Genomic DNA, 21566 nt, shown 5'->3' on the forward strand with positions numbered 1-21566 from the left:
CCCTGTCTGATTGGAACAGTCCCCCTATCGGTCCTACTATCCTCGAGAAACTGGGCTCGGGTCAACCCTACAGCTTTCTGTAAGGAACTGAAAAAAAGTCTCCACCTGTACCGAAGGAGGACATAGAAGCTTTTGAGCATGATATTACGAGCTGGCTCAAGGTGGTCAGTAATGACCATGCTCCCCTCCATAGAACTAGAGCGCCATAGGTGCCATAAGGCCAATAAATGGTTGTCGGACAACCTGAAATTAGCCAAACTAAATTTCCGGCAAGCAGAAAGGAAATGGCGTGCAAGTACGCACCAGACCTGAAAACCAGGTATATTAAACAACTTACAAACTACAAAAAACTCTTGAGGCAAAGGAAAGTGAGCTTTTTTTACAGGCAAAATCATGAATGCCTCTAATAAATATAAAGAGAAATCTAAGATTGCATCCGACCTCTATAACCCAGATATAGTCACTCTCCCGGTCATACCTACCCAAAACCTGTGCAACTCTCAATGCTTTCTTTGTGAATAAGATTGAGGCTATCAAAAATAGTATTCCCCCTGCCCTTCACACAATAATCTATCATTAGGAGCGGGGAATAGTCAAATGATCACTTGCTTCACTAATCTAGCGCAAGAGGACCTAGTCTACCTGTTGACAAATGTCAAGTCAGGTTCACCAAATGATATCTACCCCGAAGGTTTTATGAACAGTATGTACTCTTTTCTGACCTGTTACTGTCATTTCTTAATCAATCCATTAATTTTTGGGGTGGTCCCTAGGTCTTTTATAAAAGTGATTATTGTACCAAATCCTAAAGAAAGCTTGAGCAGATCCTACAGTTATGAAACATTTCCAGCCTACCTCTCTCCTACCTTATTTGGCAAAATTACTCTAGGCACATGTAGCCCGCCATCTATGTTTATTTATTGAAGAGTCAGGCTTCCTGGACCCGAGTCAAATGGGTTTTTGGCCAGAAACTGATCTGGTCTCTTGTTGATGACACGCGTAAGGAAGTAGACAATGGCAACACTCATGTCTGGGTACTACTAGACTGGTCTGCGGCTTTTGACACTGTTGACCACATCTTAGCTGACCGGGTCAGTCCCGCAGGTTTCCGGGACTTCGCACTGAACTGGCCCATTTCTTTTCTGAGAGATAGATCCCAATCAGTCAGGTTACCCGCTTTCTTTTCAACAGTTGTACAACTGCCTTGCAGGGTATCTCCAGGCTCCTTGCTGTCTCCCCCACCTCTTCTCTATATTCGCCCCTTGATTAATTCCCTAAAAAATAAGCAAGTCAACATCTTTACCTATACTGACGATAAGCAACTGTAATTCACGATTAATGATAGCCCCACGTCTCAACCGCAATTTCAGGACATCCAGTCTGGGATTGGATGAACAGCAACCATCTGAAGTTGAACTCTGACAAAACAGAGATAATCATCACAAAAAGTAAGCGGGATCATTGGATCCCCTCATTCTGGCCTAGCAAGATGGGTCCCCGCGCCCAAAAAGGCAGTAAAAAGCTTGGGTGTCATTATCGAGGAGGAGCTTTCCTTTAAGCACCAAGTAGGCGCAGTGACCTCAGGTAGCTTCTGCCAGCTCAGACTAAAAAAAAAATAAAAAAATTCTCACTAGGGAGGCTTTGACCCAAGTAATTACAACTTCAGTCAAGTCTAGGGTGCTTAAAGGAAAGCTCCTCCTCGATAATGACACCCAAGCTTTTTACTGCCTTTTTGGGCGCGGGGACCCATCTTGCTAGGCCAGAATGAGGGGATCCAATGATCCCGCTTACTTTTTGTGATGATTATCTCTGTTTTGTCAGAGTTCAACTTCAGATGGTTGCTGTTCATCCAATCCCAGACTGGATGTCCTGAAATTGCGGTTGAGACGTGGGGCTATCATTAATCGTGAATTGACTAGGCTAACTCGCTCTAGCTGGGTTTTCCCAAAGTTCTTTTGTGCAGGCTCAACCAAAAATCAGGCCGCCCGGCTGATCAAAAATCTGCCCAAACATGGCTACATTTCCCATGTGACTATGGACCTTCATTGGTTGCCAGTCGCACAGAGAACAATGCTTAAAGCATGTTGTATGGTCTTCAAGGCCCTCTATATGAACTGCTCAGCATTTGTGAAATCTCGCATTATAAAATACTGCCCCACTAGAACACTGAGATCCAGCCACCTTTACAACTGGTGATCCCCTCATGTAAAAAACAAAGGACTGGAGGGCGTAGGTTACCCTCGAGCTTGGAATAGCCTGCCCCCTAAGGACCACTTCTTAACTTACTAGATTTAGAAAACGCCTGAAGACATGGTTTTTCAGACAGACTTAAGTGGGGAAGAAGGCCGATCAGCTACCTAGCGCCAAGAGACCTTCTGGTGAACATGTGCTTTAGAAATGGTCAGTAACATAACCAACTTCTTTCAACATGAACCTCTACCAGCCCGGGTTGAATGACATTTAGATTTTTAGGACTAATAAATAACCGAGATTTACATTTAGCACCAGGATTGAGAAAACAAAACTTTCCAGGGGGAAACTGTTTTGACAACCTCCTTTTGAATAGAAATCAGCCAGATCTTTTACAGATTACCTTTTATGAACCATTGTCCTAAGGATAAATATAAATCACAATGGTAAAACAAATCAAAGTGCTATTAACTGCGGACCTATACTGGTCTCCCCACCATCAACAAGTTGAAGGCTCAGATGTGTATGAAATGTAGAGCGAGTCAGTGAGGGCTAATAGGTATCAAAGTATTGCTAGCAGCTAAGATCTTACCTGGTTGATTCCCCTCCATTTCACCCTTCGATGAGGACTGCTTCCTAGCTGCAAATGTATCCAACATTGGCGTCTCACCATCAGGAGTCTTACACGTGCCATGTGCCACATCACAGGTGGACGAGTGTGGGCAGCAGTGCACTTTATCCTCACAGCAGGTAGCCTAAAAAAAACAATACATTGTTAGAGGCTGCAAGATGGGTGGTGGGAAAGCATTCTAACTGATCTAGGTGTGGAGAAAGGGCAGCCAGAGCCCACCCCTCTCAAGCACATTACCTGTGGCATTGGGCAGCATCCCCAGGAGTGGTCAGGCATCTCACAGCATGTAGATTCATTTGGGCACTCTGACTCACCATCAGGGCAGACTACTGCATTCACCAAACCAAAATCTGTAGAAAAAAAAACATGGACATGAAAACATAGAAAAAATTACGTTTTTCCCAAACCTCCGGTCGTACCTCACCACCAGGTTGGCATCCTAAAAATGTGCTCATTGGTGGGTTATTGGCAGAGGTTGCATATAACAGATTATTATGGAGTACTGGGGTACCCATTCAGTTGCAATCTGAAATAAGATTTAGCAATGCCAAATAAAAGAAGGAAATCTCAATATTATCTTGTTTTGTGTTTGGTATATGATCAGCAAGGAGCTAGGTCTAACTCGAGTGTGTAACAATGTTTCTACTGTTGCGAGTCTAGTTTGTATAGATCCAAGAAAGGTCATTTTGGTCAATTTTGCAAACTGTAAATTGTGATGGCAGATTAAAAACAGGCAAAAATTCAGACCTAAATCAGAGTACTTTGAAGGAATTTGATGAGAACATAAATTGAGAAATTATGAATTACTATGTCCGTTTAATGTGCAACATTTACAATACACTACGCGTTAGACGGCTAGAATTAGGTCCGTTACTGTCAATTGTCCTTGAACAATAAAAATCATAAGAAATTATTTGCATTTAATCATAGTTCTAACACCAGGGGTATTCGCTCTGAACTCAAAAAGTAGATTCTCACAGAAGTGATCTCGAAAAACGTTTTTGAAAAGCAGCATGTTTTGAAATGTAAAGCAATTTACAATTCAAATGAAAAAGCATGCGTATAAAAAACAGTTTCTGCAGTGGTTACATAAATTATTGCAGTCAAATTCAGCAACCATTCTTGCATTTGAACACGTCATTGTAGCATGATGGTTTCAAAGAAAAAAAACTAGAAATGGTGCTCCTATAGCTTAACTGGAAAACAATGTTAAAGTATCAAAGACCCTTTAAACTCCTGCAGCCTGCCTAGTCCCCATTATACCCAGCAGGGAGTCAGTCACTTATTTTTGAAGGGCATGTAGAAGTACTTCATACTAGAATTCAGACTATTCTCTAGGAACCCAGGGATGCATTTGGGATTTTTATGAATTCTGAAAAATGCTCATTCATAAAGGGGAACCAGCACTTCTAGCAAGGTACTTAATCAGAAAATTGTTATATGCATAAACCCTAAAATAGAAGAGCGCTTCACCATAACCCCTAAACACATACCCAGAGACAATAAAAGTACACTGATGTACCTAAATTACGCAGGGAAGCATAAACAACTACGTTCTCTGGCCTCAAGTCCAAAGCCACACAAGAATGCTTTGCAAAAGCATGGACACAGCTCTATGTACAGGTTCTACAAACACCTGGAACATCAAGTTTTCATAATTCACATTTATTGTATGATTAATGAAAATCTTTGCAATGCCGTAATGTTGCAGGCAGAAAGCAAACCATGAAAAATGAGGTCTACAATCACCTGCTCTCACCTTGAATTTTCAGCCACTTTCTGTAACCATAGCATAGAAACCCAGCTAACAAAGAACCTTTTGGGATTCCTGTAGTTATTTTTATTTTGCACATATTTTTTCCCACTTCTACTCCTTTCAACCAAACGCCCCTTCACCCGATCCATCTCACATCGGCAAAAACAAAAGACCTCCGGCAAACAGCCCCCGTGCCAGGCACGTTGCCCATTGCAGCCCCAGCCAAACGAGGAGCTGCCCGATGATGAAGCATGACACCCCTTGGGGTGTGTATGGCACTTGGTCCTAAAGTAGCAATACTCCCTTTTCTCTTCTACTCTTAACACCTGGACAGACCCTTCTTCCTCCCATTAGGAACTACATACCCTTGTTTTTTCAGTTTTTGCAGTTACAACACTACAAGGACCGTGCTGTAAAATTGAGTGGCTTGCAAAGTGATCGATCAGGCAGTGGATAATGCACGTCTGATGATATTTCCTGACTATACGCAGACAGTACAGCTTCGGCAGAGCTCATTCCCTGTCAAACGCAGACTTTGTATTCAACTTTAAATATTCACTTCTATTCCCGGCATGGCTCAGAGTCGTGACAGCACATCCCTTTTTTTCATGGATTCGAAGGTGGCCTGAGACTGGGCGGAGCAGAGCGGCATCTTGCTGCCGAGTCCATCTCGTCGCAGCCACAGGCTACTTGGTCAGGGGCCTCCGGCGGGCAGTAACGATTTTGCTGGAACAACCAGCCACAGAAGCTGTTGCAGTCATCGCATTCGTCCAACCGTGAGCAGGTTATACAGGAAAGAGATGTGCTGCTCCGTCCTCGGACCCAGACTGAAATGGCTCCAAAACATCCAGCGACTCAGAATCCTCAAGTTCATGCTTTCCTCCGCCAGACTCCTCCATACCGCCTACCGTGACTCCACAAACAGCAGACCACATTCTCTAAACTTTTTCCTGGGATGGAACATCTCCAAGATTATATCTTTTTTAGTATGCCCTCACTGTGATGTACATTATCATTTTTTAGGTCTCGCCTGGAATTAGCATCCGAAGGATGCGTCCAGGCTGGAGACTTATAGCTGCCGGTCTCGGGGGAATGAGGGACAAAAGGGTACCACGCGCTTCTCTGGAGCTGGATTTGACTGCGTGCACGCCGGCTCCGTCCACATTCCCAGCAAGTCAGCCTAACGCGCGTGCATGCACACAGACACACACACGCACTTACACTTACTTACACACACACACACACGCAGGCACCCAGACGCAGGCAGACACATACAGGCAACCCCCTCTCCCCTCCCCTCTTTTACCCAACAGGGCTTCGGGCTTCTTGGGAGCCTCGCAGAGCACTCGAGCTGCTCTGCCATGCCTGCAAGATGCGGGGCTCTCCCCTTAGGCTTGGGGGTCCCGCAGTCTCCCCGCTGGTCTTCACCTGGGCCCCTTCCTGGGTCCCGGGACTTCAGGTACGGCACTTCGCTGTCGCTCCAGGCGCCAGCTCCACCTCAAAACGAAACTTAAAAATGTTGCGCATGCGCAGACAGCCCCCGCCCTCCCACTCCTCCCAGGCCGGATACTGAGTTTGTTTTGTATTTATTTTGCAGATTACCCCCTGCGTCTGTAAACAGAGACTCTCCTCTGTGGGATTATCCGCCAGGGAGTTATTTTCGCTTGTGTAACCGGAGCGACTGCATTGCATCACAGTATTCGTACCGATTGTGCGTTCCTTCCGTGGATCACTTTTCCTTCCTAGTCTACTAGAGGTTGGTATTTTGTTTGCGCAATAAATAAAACTGCTGACTCGAGCTTTTCTGGCTTCTTTGAACTTTGCTTTTAGAACTGTTGGCTGACATTAGTACAGAACTGACCGTGAACTGCTGGGGTGCGTTGCAATCGATGCCTTTTAGTTTACCTTTACTTTTCAGTGCTTTGTTTAGGGAGAGGGGAGTTATAAGAACACAGACTAACTAGGTTTATACCAGGAATCCCTGCAAGCTTGTCATTTGCTAACAAATAAGGCAGTGTTGTGACAGCAGCGCTGTGGGCCCTAATGGAGGCAAGGGGACCGGACCTTGTCCCGAATTTAGTGGTAAAAGGCAGCCATGCTTGTGTTGTGATGCGCATTTAATTGCATGTTGTGGTTCATAAGATGTTTTTAAATGTGGTACACATTCGAATGCCATTGCATGCTGCACCCGTGTTTTACGCGCACACCGCGATGTCACTGCCTGTTCTACAAGCCGCCTTGTTACCTTATGCTACACAATAAACACACCAATAGAATAGTACAGTGTACAAATGCACACCGCGATGTCATTGAATGTTCTTGTATGTAGAACACACCGTGATGCCTTGTGTGCTCACGTTGTCCCAGCTCCGGGCTGCAATAATTATGCATGAATGTGTGTATGTATGATACATATGCGCGGATCACAACCCCCCTTCCCCCTCTCATACACTTTGTAAGCAGGGGCAGGAAGTGCTCAGCCAGACGTTTACATATACAACCCTTTACAAACTCTGCATTTCATCCCCTCCTGCGCCGGCTTTATTGTAAATGAGACAGGACCCGTTTAGATTTGTTTTAAAAGAGGAGGGGTGCCCCGGTACTGTACTTAAGTTTGCTAAGTGCACCTTGGTACCCCTGCCCTCAGACATACTTCTATTTATGTATTTATTTATTATATGTTAAAAGCGCCAACATAACCATCACGGTATCAGAGCGCTGTACGGCGGTCGCAGTCAAGTTAAACCCCCGTTACTCGAAAGTATTACATGCACAACACATTTTGACACGAACACACGTTGTATCAGTCTGTGACACGTATGTGTTGTGGGTCCCCAGCAAACAGACCCATGGTGCGTACTTACTGCGTACCTCTCACACACATACAGGTTACCAAGACCCTATGGGCTCTGTGGTGATAAATGTGTTTTATTCTCTCAGAAACAGCCCTTGAAACACTTCGAAAACCGGCGCTTCCGTTTGTACATGAAACACACAGTACTTGGGTTTATGCCGCGCACCCGAGTTTGTGTCCATGGGTAAGGCGCACATGTTCCAAAGAGCCACGCATGTTTTATAAGCACATGCTTAGTATCCTAATGATGACAGTTCGTAAGTAGAGTATTTCACTCCGAGATATAATGTGAACATGCTCTTGAAAACACCGTGCACGCTTCTGGGTACACCCGGTCCTCTATTTATGATATCTGCACGACGAATCAGTGGGCACCAGATTACACTCGTGGTGGTATGCAGCGGTCCGCCTCGCTGAGATTTAATATAGATTTTGTACAGCGAGTCCTACCACATTAACATTTTCAGGTAAGGCTTGTTAAAATAAGCACTGAGGAAGGAAAGGATTTCAGTTTTTTCGAATTTTACTTCAATTAAGAGGCCCTCTGCTGTGTCAAATTGGCCATCCATCCATTCGCTGACTTTGATGGATTTGAGGAGGGGCTAGAAGACAAACGGCGCGTGATATCTGGTTGAGTACAATGCTGGTTTCACTTGCTCTGTGGGCAAGTCCGACCTTTAACAATCGGAGGCACAAAAACACTACGGGAGTCCAAACCACATTTATTATGTTATATGTGTATTTTAACACCTTAATTTCTTTCCTGATTCAGTGCTTCCTCCTGCTTGGGATAACGGATCAAAAGCGTCAGCATTTTGTTTACGTTTAGGGACAGTGTTCTACTTTTGAGCATATTCTCATTTTACAAGCTTTTTGCTAAGTTCTTTCAGTCTGGTGCCAGAAAGGGAAAAATGGCATTCGTTCAAATATATGGATTTGTTTAGGACATTATCGCTCGCCCTCCCTCACTCTAGCTATCGCTTGCCCTCCCTCACTCTAGCTATCGCTCGCCCTCCCTCACTCTAGCTATCGCTCGCCCTCCCTCACTCTAGCTATCGCTCGCCCTCCCTCACTCTAGCTATCGCTCGCCCGCCCTCACTCTAGCTATCGCTCGCCCGCCCTCACTCTAGCTATCGCTCGCCCGCCCTCACTCTAGCTATCGCTCGCCCGCCCTCACTCTAGCTATCGCTCGCCCGCCCTCACTCTAGCTATCGCTCGCCCGCCCTCACTCTAGCTATCGCTCGCCCGCCCTCACTCTAGCTATCGCTCGCCCGCCCTCACTCTAGCTATCGCTCGCCCGCCCTCACTCTAGCTATCGCTCGCCCGCCCTCACTCTAGCTATCGCTCGCCCGCCCTCACTCTAGCTATCGCTCGCCCGCCCTCACTCTAGCTAGCTATCGCCCGCCCTCACTCTAGCTAGCTATCGCTCGCCCTCACTCTAGCTAGCTATCGCTCGCCCTCACTCTAGCTATCGCTCGCCCTCACTCTAGCTATCGCTCGCCCTCACTCTAGCTATCGCTCGCCCTCACTCTAGCTATCGCTCGCCCTCACTCTAGCTATCGCTCGCCCTCACTCTAGCTATCTCCCTCACTCTAGCTATCTCCCTCACTCTAGCTATCTCCCTCACTCACTCTAGCTATCGCTCGCCCTCACTCACTCTAGCTATCGCTCGCCCTCACTCACTCTAGCTATCGCTCGCCCTCACTCACTCTAGCTATCGCTCGCCCTCACTCACTCTAGCTATCGCTCGCCCTCACTCACTCTAGCTATCGCTCGCCCTCACTCACTCTAGCTATCGCTCGCCCTCACTCACTCTAGCTATCGCTCGCCCTCACTCTAGCTATCTCCCTCACTCTAGCTATCTATCGCACCACCACAGCATCACTCAGGGGCACCACAACATCACTGTGCGCTACCACAGCATCACTGAATGCCACAGCATCACTCGTCGCCCCCACAACATCACTCAGTGTCACCACAGCATCAATCTGTGCAACCATTCAAATATGTTCTCTCAATGTTTCAAGCTTTATTACAAATGTCACGAAAGATGTTAAGATTTCACTTCTGTTCTTGGATTATGTCACAATAAAAGACACTGAACATAATCTTCACAAAAGTTATTTACAAAATGTAAAGCTATTGCCATTATAAAGTACAATAACTTATTTAAGTATTAATTATTTAAAAAAATTAAAAGCCATTTTTATTTGTAATAGCAATACTTCTAAGTCACGTAAATACAACACATATTGCAATACAAATGCTATAGGTGTCACATTTGCAAAAGTTAAAAATATTGGCATTGTAAATGACAAAGCTATTAATTTCGCTATTTTCAAAACCAACACATACATAAAAAATTTGTCATTTACAATACCAATAGCTCAAACTTTCCTAATGCGAGACCTATTGCATTGCAAATGCTTGTTAGGTCTCGCTGGCGAAAGTTCGCTGCGAGAACTATAGTCGTCGGCTCAGCCGACGAGTGGAGCGAGTGGAGACAAGAGATGGCCACGCGCGCAGCATTGTCAATGGGAGAGACAAGAGATGGCCACGCGCGCAGCATTGTCAATGGGAGAGACAAGAGATGGCCACGCGTGCAGGATTGTAAATGGGAGAGCCAAGAGATGGCCACGCGTGCAGGATTGTAAATGGGAGAGCCAAGAGATGGCCACGCGTGCAGGATTGTAAATGGGAGAGCCAAGAGATGGCCACGCGTGCAGGATTGTAAATGGGAGAGACAAGAGATGGCCACGCGTGCAGGATTGTAAATGGGAGAGACAAGAGATGGCCACGCGTGCAGGATTGTAAATGGGATTTGGTCGCGTGCGGGAGTCAGTCTCCAATTCAGACTCGGAGCAGCCGATGGGCACGCTCACGGCGTCTCGTGCGCTCCAACCGCGCTTTCAGTTTCGCAGCCGGCGATCCAGGGAGCTCCATGCACCACCCTCAGCCCCCAGAGCAGCGTCAGCGGTATGCGGGCTTCAGTTTGTAAAATGATGCCTCGAGACCCAGTGCCTCCCAGTGCTGCCCAGAGCCAGCCCTACACACACGCCCCGGAGCAACGCCTTCCACATGCGTGCTCTGGGGGCTTTATTTTTATTTGCAATAAAGGGGCTTGTTTGGCAGGTTAAAATGTTGTGCTTGACACGTCCTATCGCAACAGAACAAACTTCACTTCGGGTTTTATAGAAAGATTGCCCGGTCGAGCGGTTCTCGAGGCTCCCAGCCACCGCTGATGGGCTTCGCTTACCTTGCAGGACAGCTGCGCCTCGTGGGAGCTGGAAAAGGACACCCACCCCTCTTGGAAAGTGACCTCGGCAGCCGAAGGAGTTCGCACGCTTTGTGCTTGTGGCAGAGCAGGGCCCGCCGTCCCCACGGATGCAAGAAGTTGTTTCCCGGGTTGCTTGTTTGCTTATACTATCTTCATTAAACCGTGGAAGCACTTTCTATTATTTTACAGGCATAGCCATGGTGATTGCATTAGAGCGGCTTCCCCCATCTCCATACACACCAGAAAGGCTGGTCTGGTCTATGTTGTGAAACCACGACTGGCATCCCTGAAACACAAAAAAAACACAATGAAGAAAGGCCTTCCACAGCAGAAAGGAATGTCTCCGTCCCCCTCACTCCCATGGTGACAGCAGGCAGGGGGAAGGCGGGATGTCAGGGACAGTTTATGCTCGCGCCCCCTCTTGAGATCGCATCTCCGGGTACCCGTGGCTCATTGCTTATTCTAATCTCCGTGTTCATAACCGGGGCTGCGCAGTGCTGTCCTTATTTGCATGATACTCGCCGAGGCACTGTCAGTCAGCATGCCGAGTTTGCAACCCTTCGCATCACTTGCCTTTTGGAACGCATAGAAGTGCACCGTCACTGTATTTTTTTTCCAAATTGCTAATGAAAAGTGCAGGTCCCTAATGTGCACGCACGATGTATCCTCCTCAGTAACAACGCTACCACACCTACACTTCACACAAAAGCGCAAGTTTTCCGCCAATCAAATTCACACAAACCCCAATCACTCATTGTCCCGGTTGCTCCCTCCTTGTTTCCCAACACACAGCCCCGCAGGGCGCCACAAACTCGTTTCATACAAAGCACACAAATAAATGTACACATCTCCACTCCCCTCTTGCAAAGCTTGCAGACCCCTCTCACGACAGGACCATCAAACATACATCCTTTAATCCCTACTGTCAACGCACACAGATGCTTCTTGTCCCTTCACATCTTGCTTTATTTATCACCTCTGCGCAGATACCAGCGGATTTTTCATGTTTCGAATGTTTTATTTTACGAGTCGTTTCCTTTTCTCACTTTGGAAAGATGTACATCCTTAGTACTGCGTTTTCTGGAAATGTTTGTTTATCATATCCCTTAGGCTACTGGCCTTGCATTGCCCCCTGCAGCAGTTGTGACTAGTTAATAGCAGTGGAAGTCGGCAGTGTCCCATCAGAGAAACAAGCATTCATGCCACCAGTGCTGCTTCAGAACTGTACATTCAAAAGAAGTGCAGAATTAATACAGATCACGCCTTTCTTGTGTGTGTTTTGTGCTATCATAAGATAGAGTGCCTTCACAATGGAGGCTTGTTTTTCACTGCTGCAAAGTGGCGTAAGCCTGGCCCATCTGTCTCTACAATTGTGACCATTGTCAGTAGGCAGGGGCGCAACTAGGTCTTAATTTGGGGGGGGGGGGGGGGCTAACATGGCAAATGAAGGGGCGTGGCTAATGTTAATCAATGGGGTGGGGCTAAAATGGCAGATAATCAGGATTGATTAATGCTCAGGTCAAGCGGAGAAAACATGCAACCCTAAAATTACCCCCTCACACCCCAAAACCCATTACCACCCTGAACCCTGAAATCATCCCCCTAGAACCCCAAACCGCATACTCGCGCTGATCCCTAAAATTACACCCTTACCCCCCAAAACCCTTACCCACCCTGAACCATAAAATTACCTCTGGCACCCCAAAACCCATACCCGCACTGATCCCTAAAATTACACCCTTGCCCCCTCAAATCCATTACCACCCTGAACCCCAAAATTACCCCCCTAGCACCCCACAACCCATACCCACCCTGAAACCTAAAATTACCCCCTGGCACCCCAAAACCCATTACCACTCTGAACCCTAAAATCAACCCCTGGAGCCCCAAAACTCATACCCGCGCTGATCCTTAAAATTACACCCTTGCCCCCCAAAACCCATACCCATGCTGAACATTAAATTCTCCCCTGGCACCCCAAAACACATACCCACCCTGAACCCTAAAATTGCCCCCTGACCCGAAATTCCACACCCACCCTGAAACCTAAAATGTCCCCCCTCACACCCCAAAACCCATTACCACCCCAAACCCTAAAATGACACCCTGGCACCCCAAAACCCCTACCCTCCCTGAACCCTAAAATTGCCCCCCTGACATCCAAAAACCCACACCCACCCTGAACCCTAAAATTCCCCCCTCACATGCTAAAACCCATACCCACCCTGAACCCTACAATTAACTCCATAGCACCCCAAAACCCTAAACCATAAAATTACCCCTGGCACACCAACACCCATACCCACGCTGAACCCTAAAATTACCCCCTGGCACTCCAAATCCCATGCCCACCCTGAACCCTAAAATTACCCCTGGTTCCCCAAATCCCATACCCACCCTGAAGCGTAAAATTACCCTTGGCACCCCAAAACCCACACCCACCCTGAACCCCTAAATTGCCCTCCTGGCCCCCAAAACCCATACCGATCCTGAACCCTAAAATTACCCCCTGGCACACCAAAACCCATTACTACCCTGAACCTTAAAATTACCCCTGGCACCCCAAAACCCATACCCATGCTGAACATTAAATTCTCCCCTGGCACCCCAAAACACATACCCACCCTGAACCCTAAAATTGCCCCCTGACACCCGAAATTCCACACCCACCCTGAAACCTAAAATGTCCCCCCTCACACCCCAAAACCCATTACCACCCTAAACCCTAAGATGACCCCCTGGCACCCCAAAACCCCTACCCACCCTGAACCCTACAATTAACTCCATAGCACCCCAAAACCCTTAACCACCCTAAACCATAAAATTACCCCTGGCACACCAACGCCCATACCCACGCTGAACCCTAAAATTACCTCCTGGCACTCCAAATCCCATGCCCACCCTGAACCCTAAAATTACCCCTGGTTCCCCAAAACCCATACCTACCCTGAAGCGTAAAATTACCCCTGGTACTCCAAAACCCACACCCACCCTGAACCCCTAAATTGCCCTCCTGGCCCCCAAAACCCATACCGATCCTGAACCCTAAAATTACCCCCTGGCACACCAAAACCCATTACTACCCTGAACCCTAAAATTACCCCTGGCACCCTAAAACCCATACCCACTCAGAACCCTAAAATTACCCCCAGGCACCCCAATCCGTAACCCACCCTGAACCCTAAAATTACTCCCTGGCACCCTAAAACCCACACCCACCCTGAACCCTAAAGTTACCCACTAGCACCCCAAAAAATGAACTCTGCAACCTTACACTACATTTGCATATTCGGAGGGAACTCTCCTCTTTGACGTTGGGCTGATCAGCAGCACTGTGTCCTGGCATCCAGCCCCTCCCGAAAATCTCACAGTGTGGACAGGTGCGGGCCAAATGTTTCTTGGTTTCTCCTTACCAGGGCCTCCTCTGCTTCTGCGTGTGTTTTAGCGCCCTGGATGTGAATTCCCTACAAGTGCACAGACAGCAGGGGGAAAGGGATGTCCAGTGCAGGTGAAGCTTTTCCTTTGTAAATTAATTCCTGCTGGCGTCATAGCCCAGGGTGTGATGTCTGTGCACTTGTATGGAATACACATCCATACAAGTGCACAGACAGCAAACCCTGGGCTATGACACCAGCAGAAATTAATTTACAAAGGAAAAGCATCACCTGCACTGGCCGTCCCTTTCCCCCTGCTGTGTGCATCTTCCCACTCCCACCCCATGCTGAACACATCAAGTGATTAGGTGAAATCCCTGCCTTCAGGCAAGGATATCACCTCAGTGCCAGTAAAGGAAAACAAGAGGTGGGGACTGGGGGTTCCCTGAAACTGCTAAGAGGCTGGCTGGCTGGCTCGGGCTGCTGGGCCTCTCAAAAAGCATCATAAAAATGACTCTCGCTCTGATGCGCAGTTATTTCAGTGCGTGTCAAATTAGCCCGGGCTGAAGAAGACGACGGGGGGGGGGGGGGGGGGGGGCTGAAGCCCGGTGAGCCCAATGGGTGTTGCGCGCCTGCCAGTAGGTGTTTTGGTCTCTGAAGTCAAAGGGGAGCAGCGACATAAATTAACTAAATTGTTTGCAGGGAGAATGTGAAGTATTGGGGGCAGTTCGGAGATAAATCAAGTAACGGGAAATACTATTTTTCATCACCGTTATCAGTGCCTGCTGCTGAGATCAGAGAAATTTTGCGTGACGGGTGCGGTCTCAAAGACAATGACAGTTTCACTGGGACTTAAATCCTTCTGAATCCAATAATGCAGACCACTAGGTTAATGTACATACTGCAGAGCTCAGCATGCAACGTAAAGCTCAGGGTTTGCAATGCTGTAGGAGCTAATTGAGCACTTGATCCTTCTTAGGTCGATGGACTGCGCTCCACCTCTTGTTTAGCTAGTGCAAGCGGCAGGGAGGGTCCCTACTATCCCTGCTACCTAGAGACTCAATTGGCTATCGTTTGTGTCTACATATCTGCCTACCAACAAATGTCAGTGCACACTTTTCCACCAGGCAAACACACCACCTGCCTTCAGTGCACACTTTCACCGGGCACAAACACCACCAGCGATCAGTGCACGCTTCCACCACACACACCACTAGACGTCAGTGCACGCTTTCACCAGGCACACACACCACCAACCGTCAGTGCACACTTTCACCAGGCACACCCCATCAGCCGTCAGTGCACGCTTTCACCAGGCACACACGCCAACAGTCGTCAGTGCACGCTTCCGCCAGGTACACGCGCCACCAGCCGGCAGTGCACACTTCCACCAGGCACACACACCACCAGCGCACATTTTCTACAGGCACACACACCACCAGCCATCAGTGCATGCATCAATTGTTAACGCATCCACAATTAACTATTGTAGCAATCGCAGTATGGCGCACTTTACTTTTAAACATGTCAGTGCACGCTTTTCCGCCATGCACACACCACCAGGCATCAGTGCACACTTTCACCGGGCACAAACAGCACCAGCCGCCAGTGCACGCTTTCACCGGGCACAAACACCACCAGCCTTCAGTACATGCTTTCACCAGGCGCACACACACCACCAGCAATCCGTGCACAATTTCTACAGGCACACACCAACAGCCATCACTGCACACATCAATTGTTAACGCATCCACAATTAACTATTGTAGCAATCACAGTATGGCGCACTTTAATTTTAAACATATTCATCTAAAGCGCAGCATGCCACCACTGCTACAAAAATAAACACATTTTTTTGGCTTACAATTTATAGACTTTTGTTGCAATTGGTGTTGCAATATTTCTAAATGCCAATAGCTCAAACTTAATTAATGCGAGACCTATTGCATTGCAAATGCTTGTTCTTTCTTTTCAACAGGTCTTGCTCTTCTTCGTAAAGGTTGGACCACTAGATACAGGTCTATCCAATTTGGTATAATGTGCTGGAATTGTTCTTTACTGTGTTTGCAGTCATGCCCACTAGATGTTCCGTTATGTTGTGAAAACATTGTCACACAACTACTTCCCTGGCTATTGGCGAGCCTTTCTTGCTCCTTGCGTTATAGTGCTACATTTGATCTGTCACCATTGTACTGATTGCACTACACGGGGAATGACATGTGGACCACCCTGGCTGGTGGATCTGCTTCTGCATGCTTGTTGCAGGCTGCAGTGCTTTGCTGACCCGTGCCTCCAACATCCCCAACTATGCAGGCCCTGTGCCGTTGAGGTCCATCTATTCCACTGGCTTCCCGGACCTACATAATGCTTTTGGGTGAAGCATCTACCTAGTCTCTCTCCTCTTGGACCAAGTCTCCCAAGCTCAAGATCCGCAGAGGGGTGCCCAAGTTATCAACACCTGGCTCAGATGGTCATTCAGCTGGGTGCGGTTAACACCGGCATGACTAACTCGACAATAAGTCTAATACTCCAACAACCACAATGCTGTCCCCCCACGCACAGCTTCTTGTTGGCTGCCGCTGCTCAAACAGTTGTGCCAGGTGCCTTAGTGGCCCACACAGAGTGCTGGGCGCTTTCCACCCACATGGCATTGGGGCTTTCGGTCATCCTATATGCTGCCACCTACCCCCTCACTAGTTTCCCTTCCCAGGTGCCGCCTGTTAACCAGTTTAGCTGAAACCAGTTGTTCCTCCGCTCTCTATGGTATGATAAATCTTACTTTGTTCACTCTTACTTCTTCCTTGTAGCTATCCGCGCCTACCTCGAGTATTGGCTCAGAGGCGAGCTCTACACAGAGCGGGATTCTACTCTTTAGATAGTTGTCAAAGGCCAATAATAACGTTCACCTGGAACATTCAGGGCATGCACACTCCTTCCCGTAGGCATGCAGTATACTCCTACCTCCGCTGCATGGTGACATATTGCATTCCTACAAGAATCTCATCTAAGGCAGAAGCTGCACACTTCGAGAAATGCAGGAAAGGTCAAGTGTTCTCAACTAACAATTCCACCTTTGCTTATGGTGGGATGTCAGTCTGGATAAGAACTGGGGTTTACTTTGTTGCCACAACCACAATTAAGCACCCAGAGGGGGCGATACATTTTTATGCAGTGATAAGTTTTAACGGGGTATACCCTAAAACTACCTGACCTCTCACACGGATACACGGAACCGACCGGCACACATGCGTTGGAGCGTAGATAGGTGAAGAATAGAACCACTGGGGCGCTGTGACGATCTGCACACCCTTTTAGCTGCAACCAAACGTTTGGAAACGTACCGGACATTACTCTCAAAATTTGACTGGATGATTGTCTCACCCCAGATGAATCGCTCACAATAGGAACCTAAGGAGGTCCTACCAATAAGGTCACTGATGGCCAAATGTAAAGCGCTCTCGTCTTGCTAATGTCCTGATGAAGACCCCAGAATAAGGTTTCAACCAACCCTTACACAATGCGGGGTCGAAACGTAGACCGTTGTACACTACTTCTCTAAACATAGGAGGAAATCAAATGGAGTAAAGCCTATCCTATGTGATAAGAGATATATGGAACTGTTGATCTAATTTAGACTGTAAAGGTCTTATTGAGTTTTAATTGTGATTGTGTTATGGTCACAACACCTTTACCCAGTCCCCACACTTATCCCATCAGACCTATCACACTTAACTACCTTTCTCTTTTTTCACCGAGTGCGCCGATATTTATGTAAATACTATTTCGTAACTTTGATTGATAAAAGTTATATATGACCTTGTTTAAAAATTCATTTATGTTTTTCGTCGAAAGTTCAATGAAATTAATAATTCACGGAACTTATTGATTGATGCTAAGTTTCCATTTACTTCTGTGCCAAATAAAATGTGCATTGAATATTGGACTGATCAATATTTGAGATACGTAATGTATATATTGGACATTTATTGTTTTTGAAAGAAATAGACACTGACCCCTCTTTCATATGTAACTTACATTTTTATGCAGGGCAGATTGAAGGGCCATCATCTGCTGCATGGAGAAATGTATTATTCCCAACTCTGAGCAGGCAACCTTCCTAGATGCCTTATCTTAGATTCCGTCACACTGGAGTGGACTCACCAGATTGATTTGTGTATCATCCGCGTAAGATGCAAGTTCAAACCCATACGATCGAATAACTGGGGCCAGTGAGGAAACAAACATTGAAAAGGGTGGGAATTAGGGAGGATCCCTGGGGAACCCCACAGGGTAGCACGAAAGGTTTAGATTCGAACTCCCCCAGTGCCACGACCTGGACCATATTAGTAAGGAAAGCTTTCAAGATGTTAAGGCCTTTCCCTTGTATCCCGCAGGTCTCCAAACGGTCCACCAAAATCATGTGATTGGACCGTATCGAAGGCCGCAGACAAATCCAACAGGACTAGAGCTGCTCTACCCCCAACAACCATCACTCAGTTGATTTGATAAAGGCAGATTCGGTACTGTAACCTGCTCTAAAACCATGTTGAGACGGATCAAGGGCTTGTGTGGCCCCTAAAAATGCGCTAAGCCGACTATTCATGGCTCTTTCTATTAGTTTGGCCGGTAGCGGTAGTCTGGAAATAGGGCGATAGTTATTAGGATCGGTAATGTCTAAATTTGGTTTCTTCAACAAAGGAAGGATTGAGGCCCATTTCCAGCTAGACGGAAGTCACCAGCCACAAACATGTTGTTGAACAAAGTGGCTAAGGTGGTGGCTATAGGAGCCGGGGATAACTTCGCCACAGTGGCCGAGCAGGGGTCTCGGGGGGAGCCCAACTTTGTTCCTAATAGCAGTTTCTCAATCTCTTCCGTACTCACCGGGGAGAAGTACAAAAGCTTGCCCTCACTTAGATCGGCTATTGAGTTCCCCGAACTGGCCTCTAGCAAGTTATCCCTAACTTTACCTTCAAGGGAGTGAAAAATGTTCTCCACCTTGCTTAAGAAGAACTGAGCTAGACCTTCACACACTTCCAGACTAGGAGGCGTAGTCGATGGCTTTGGAGCGGCAAGGCTAGAAACTGTATTAAACCGTTCCTTAGGCAAGCTCCTGGCACGATTAATAAAGTTGGTGAAATATCTTTGTTTTGCCTTTCCAATAATGTCTTTATATTCCAACAGACTTGATTTGAGTCTTCTTTTGTCTACCTCATTGTAATTTTTCCGCCAGGCTCGTTCCAGTTTCTTACAGACTAGCTTATACTCTCCAAGCTCCACTGAGAACCAAGGGGCCGACGGAAGCACAATTATTTCAGAATATATCAGGAATGATAACAAGTTACTTACCTGTAAGTGTAGTTCTCCAGTATTGGAAGCTTTCATAGATTCACATACCTGAATCATTTCCCAGTCGTCAAGACAGGAGTCTCCGGTATATAAAAAGCAATGCTTAGCAGTATAGCTAACTGAAAAAAGGCCTAGACCCATTTTCCTTTTGTAACCCATAACCTTTGTTCTGTAAAAACACAGGACCAAACGTTTCCCTTAGCCAATCAGAGCTCCTCACCCTCTAGAACCCTCCTGAGAGAACCTTTTGCCCGTCAGATTTTAGGCACTTGTGCTGTAACACTTTGTGCCTAATCGGAGGTGAGCCTTCTCAGGGGAGGAGGGTGGGTGTATGTGAATCTATGAAAGCTTCCAATACTGGAGAACTACAGTTACAGGTAAGTACCTTGTTTTCTTCTAACAGTATTGGAGCTGTCATAGATTCACATATCTGAATCAGAATAGCGAGCAGTAAATCATAGCACATTTTGTTTTGTCACCTACTTCTCCCAAACAGGTAACATGTCATTTTCTCGTAGCAATAGCTGTATAAAAAAAATTTCATAGACCAATTGCTCAAAAATGGTATAACAAACAGTGTACAATAATAAAATGTGCTTATCTTCCCAACCAAGGAAGGAGGGATTACCAAGAAGGCTCACCGTTATTGGAAAAGGTTCCTCAGTACAGCTTGTCCCATTGCTACATCGCTTCTGGCGTAGGCGTCCAGGCAGTAATGTCTGGTAAAGGTATGAGTACTCCTCCAGGTAGCCGCTCTGCAGATGTCCTGAATAGAGATGCCTGAAAACAGAGCAGTAGAGGTTGATACCGCTCTTGTTGAATGTGTACGAACACGTGCAGGCAATGGCTTTCCCGCAGCTTGATGACAAAATTGAATGGCTTTTGAGATCCATCGTGAAATTCCCCGTTTCGACAACGGGAATCCTTTCCTGGGGGCACTAAAAGAAACAAACAATTGTGTTGATTTTCTGAAAGTTCTTGTTCTTTGAAATTAAATTTCAGACAACGCTGAACATCCAGAGTGTGGAGAGTTCTCTCTGCCGCTGTAGATGGTTGAGGAAAGAATCTTAAGGATCAATGGCTCATTCAAGTGGAAATCCGTTGGCACCTTTGGAATAAATCTCGGATTTATTCTGAGCACCAACCTGTCCTCTCTTAATTGTAGAAAAGGTTCTTGCGTTGTAAGTGCCTGTATTTCTCCCACTCTCCTGGCTGACGTCAGCCATTAATAGAGCCACCTTCCAAGATAGGAATTTTAGATCAGTTTTATGAATTGGCTCAAATGGTGGTTTCATTAATTGTGATAAAACAATATTCAGTTGCCATATTCAGTTGCCATAGAGGAGGTGGAGGTCTGACAGGTGGGTAGACTCTAAACAATCCCTTCATGACTGCTTTACAATCCTCTCAGACCACAGAGATGGACACGTTGAACTTCGCCTGTATCTAGAGATCGTCCCCAAATGCAATTTAATAGAGGCATGTGCCAATCCAGACTTTGCAGCCTTGGTAAATATGGGATGATTTGATGTGCCTCTGCTTGCAGAGGATGTAAGTCATTCTCTTGACACCACAAGCAGAATCTCTTCCACTTCATCCTATAAGTTTTATTAGTGCTTTCAGCTCTCGCCTTTGCCAGGATCTCTCTACATTCTGTCGTAATGTTTAATCGATGAAATTCTCTGTACTCAGCCAGGCCGCTAATTACAGTGATGTCGGATCAGGATGCCGCACTTGTCCCTGAGCCATAATCAATAGTTCTGGTATTGGCTGTAGACGTATTGGATCTGTTTCCTGTAAAAAGAGCGGTTCCGTGAACCAGTGCTGCCTAGGCCACCATGGGGCTATTAGTATTATCCTGCACGGTTCCTTCTTCATCTTCGTGAGTACTCGCGGCAGGAGGGGAATCGGAAAGGCGTAGGCAAAGAGGCCGGACCATGCCATCGAAAACTCATTCCCCCACAACCCTTTGGTGATGCCCGCTTGCAAAGGAATATGCTACTTACCAGTATGCATCTGTTCTTGGCATGTAGAGCTGCAGATCTGTACACTTAGCAATAGATCGCCACCTGGTGTTGGGCTAGGATGATTGCAGGTTGTTGTCTTCTTGGAAGAAGTCTTGCAGTCACGAGATAGGC

The 21566-nt window shown here is 46.8% G+C and overlaps 1 protein-coding gene across 5 annotated transcripts in view; it reads right to left on the bottom strand.

Annotated features, from left to right (window-relative positions):
• Positions 1-21566, bottom strand: part of GRN (granulin precursor) — a 1937406-nt gene that overhangs the window by 1500915 nt on the left and 414925 nt on the right. For all 5 annotated transcript variants that reach the window (XM_078645176.1, XM_078645173.1, XM_078645175.1 and 2 more), the window contains 2 exons: positions 3059-3171; positions 2783-2945 (listed from right to left, as the gene is read on the bottom strand). In XM_078645176.1, the coding sequence (XP_078501302.1) occupies positions 2783-2945; positions 3059-3171 (276 nt within the window). The remainder of the gene's footprint in view (positions 1-2782; positions 2946-3058; positions 3172-21566) is intronic.

Source organism: Lissotriton helveticus, chromosome 5_1 (genome assembly GCF_964261635.1).
Source record: "Lissotriton helveticus chromosome 5_1, aLisHel1.1, whole genome shotgun sequence".
NCBI lineage: Eukaryota > Metazoa > Chordata > Amphibia > Caudata > Salamandridae > Lissotriton > Lissotriton helveticus.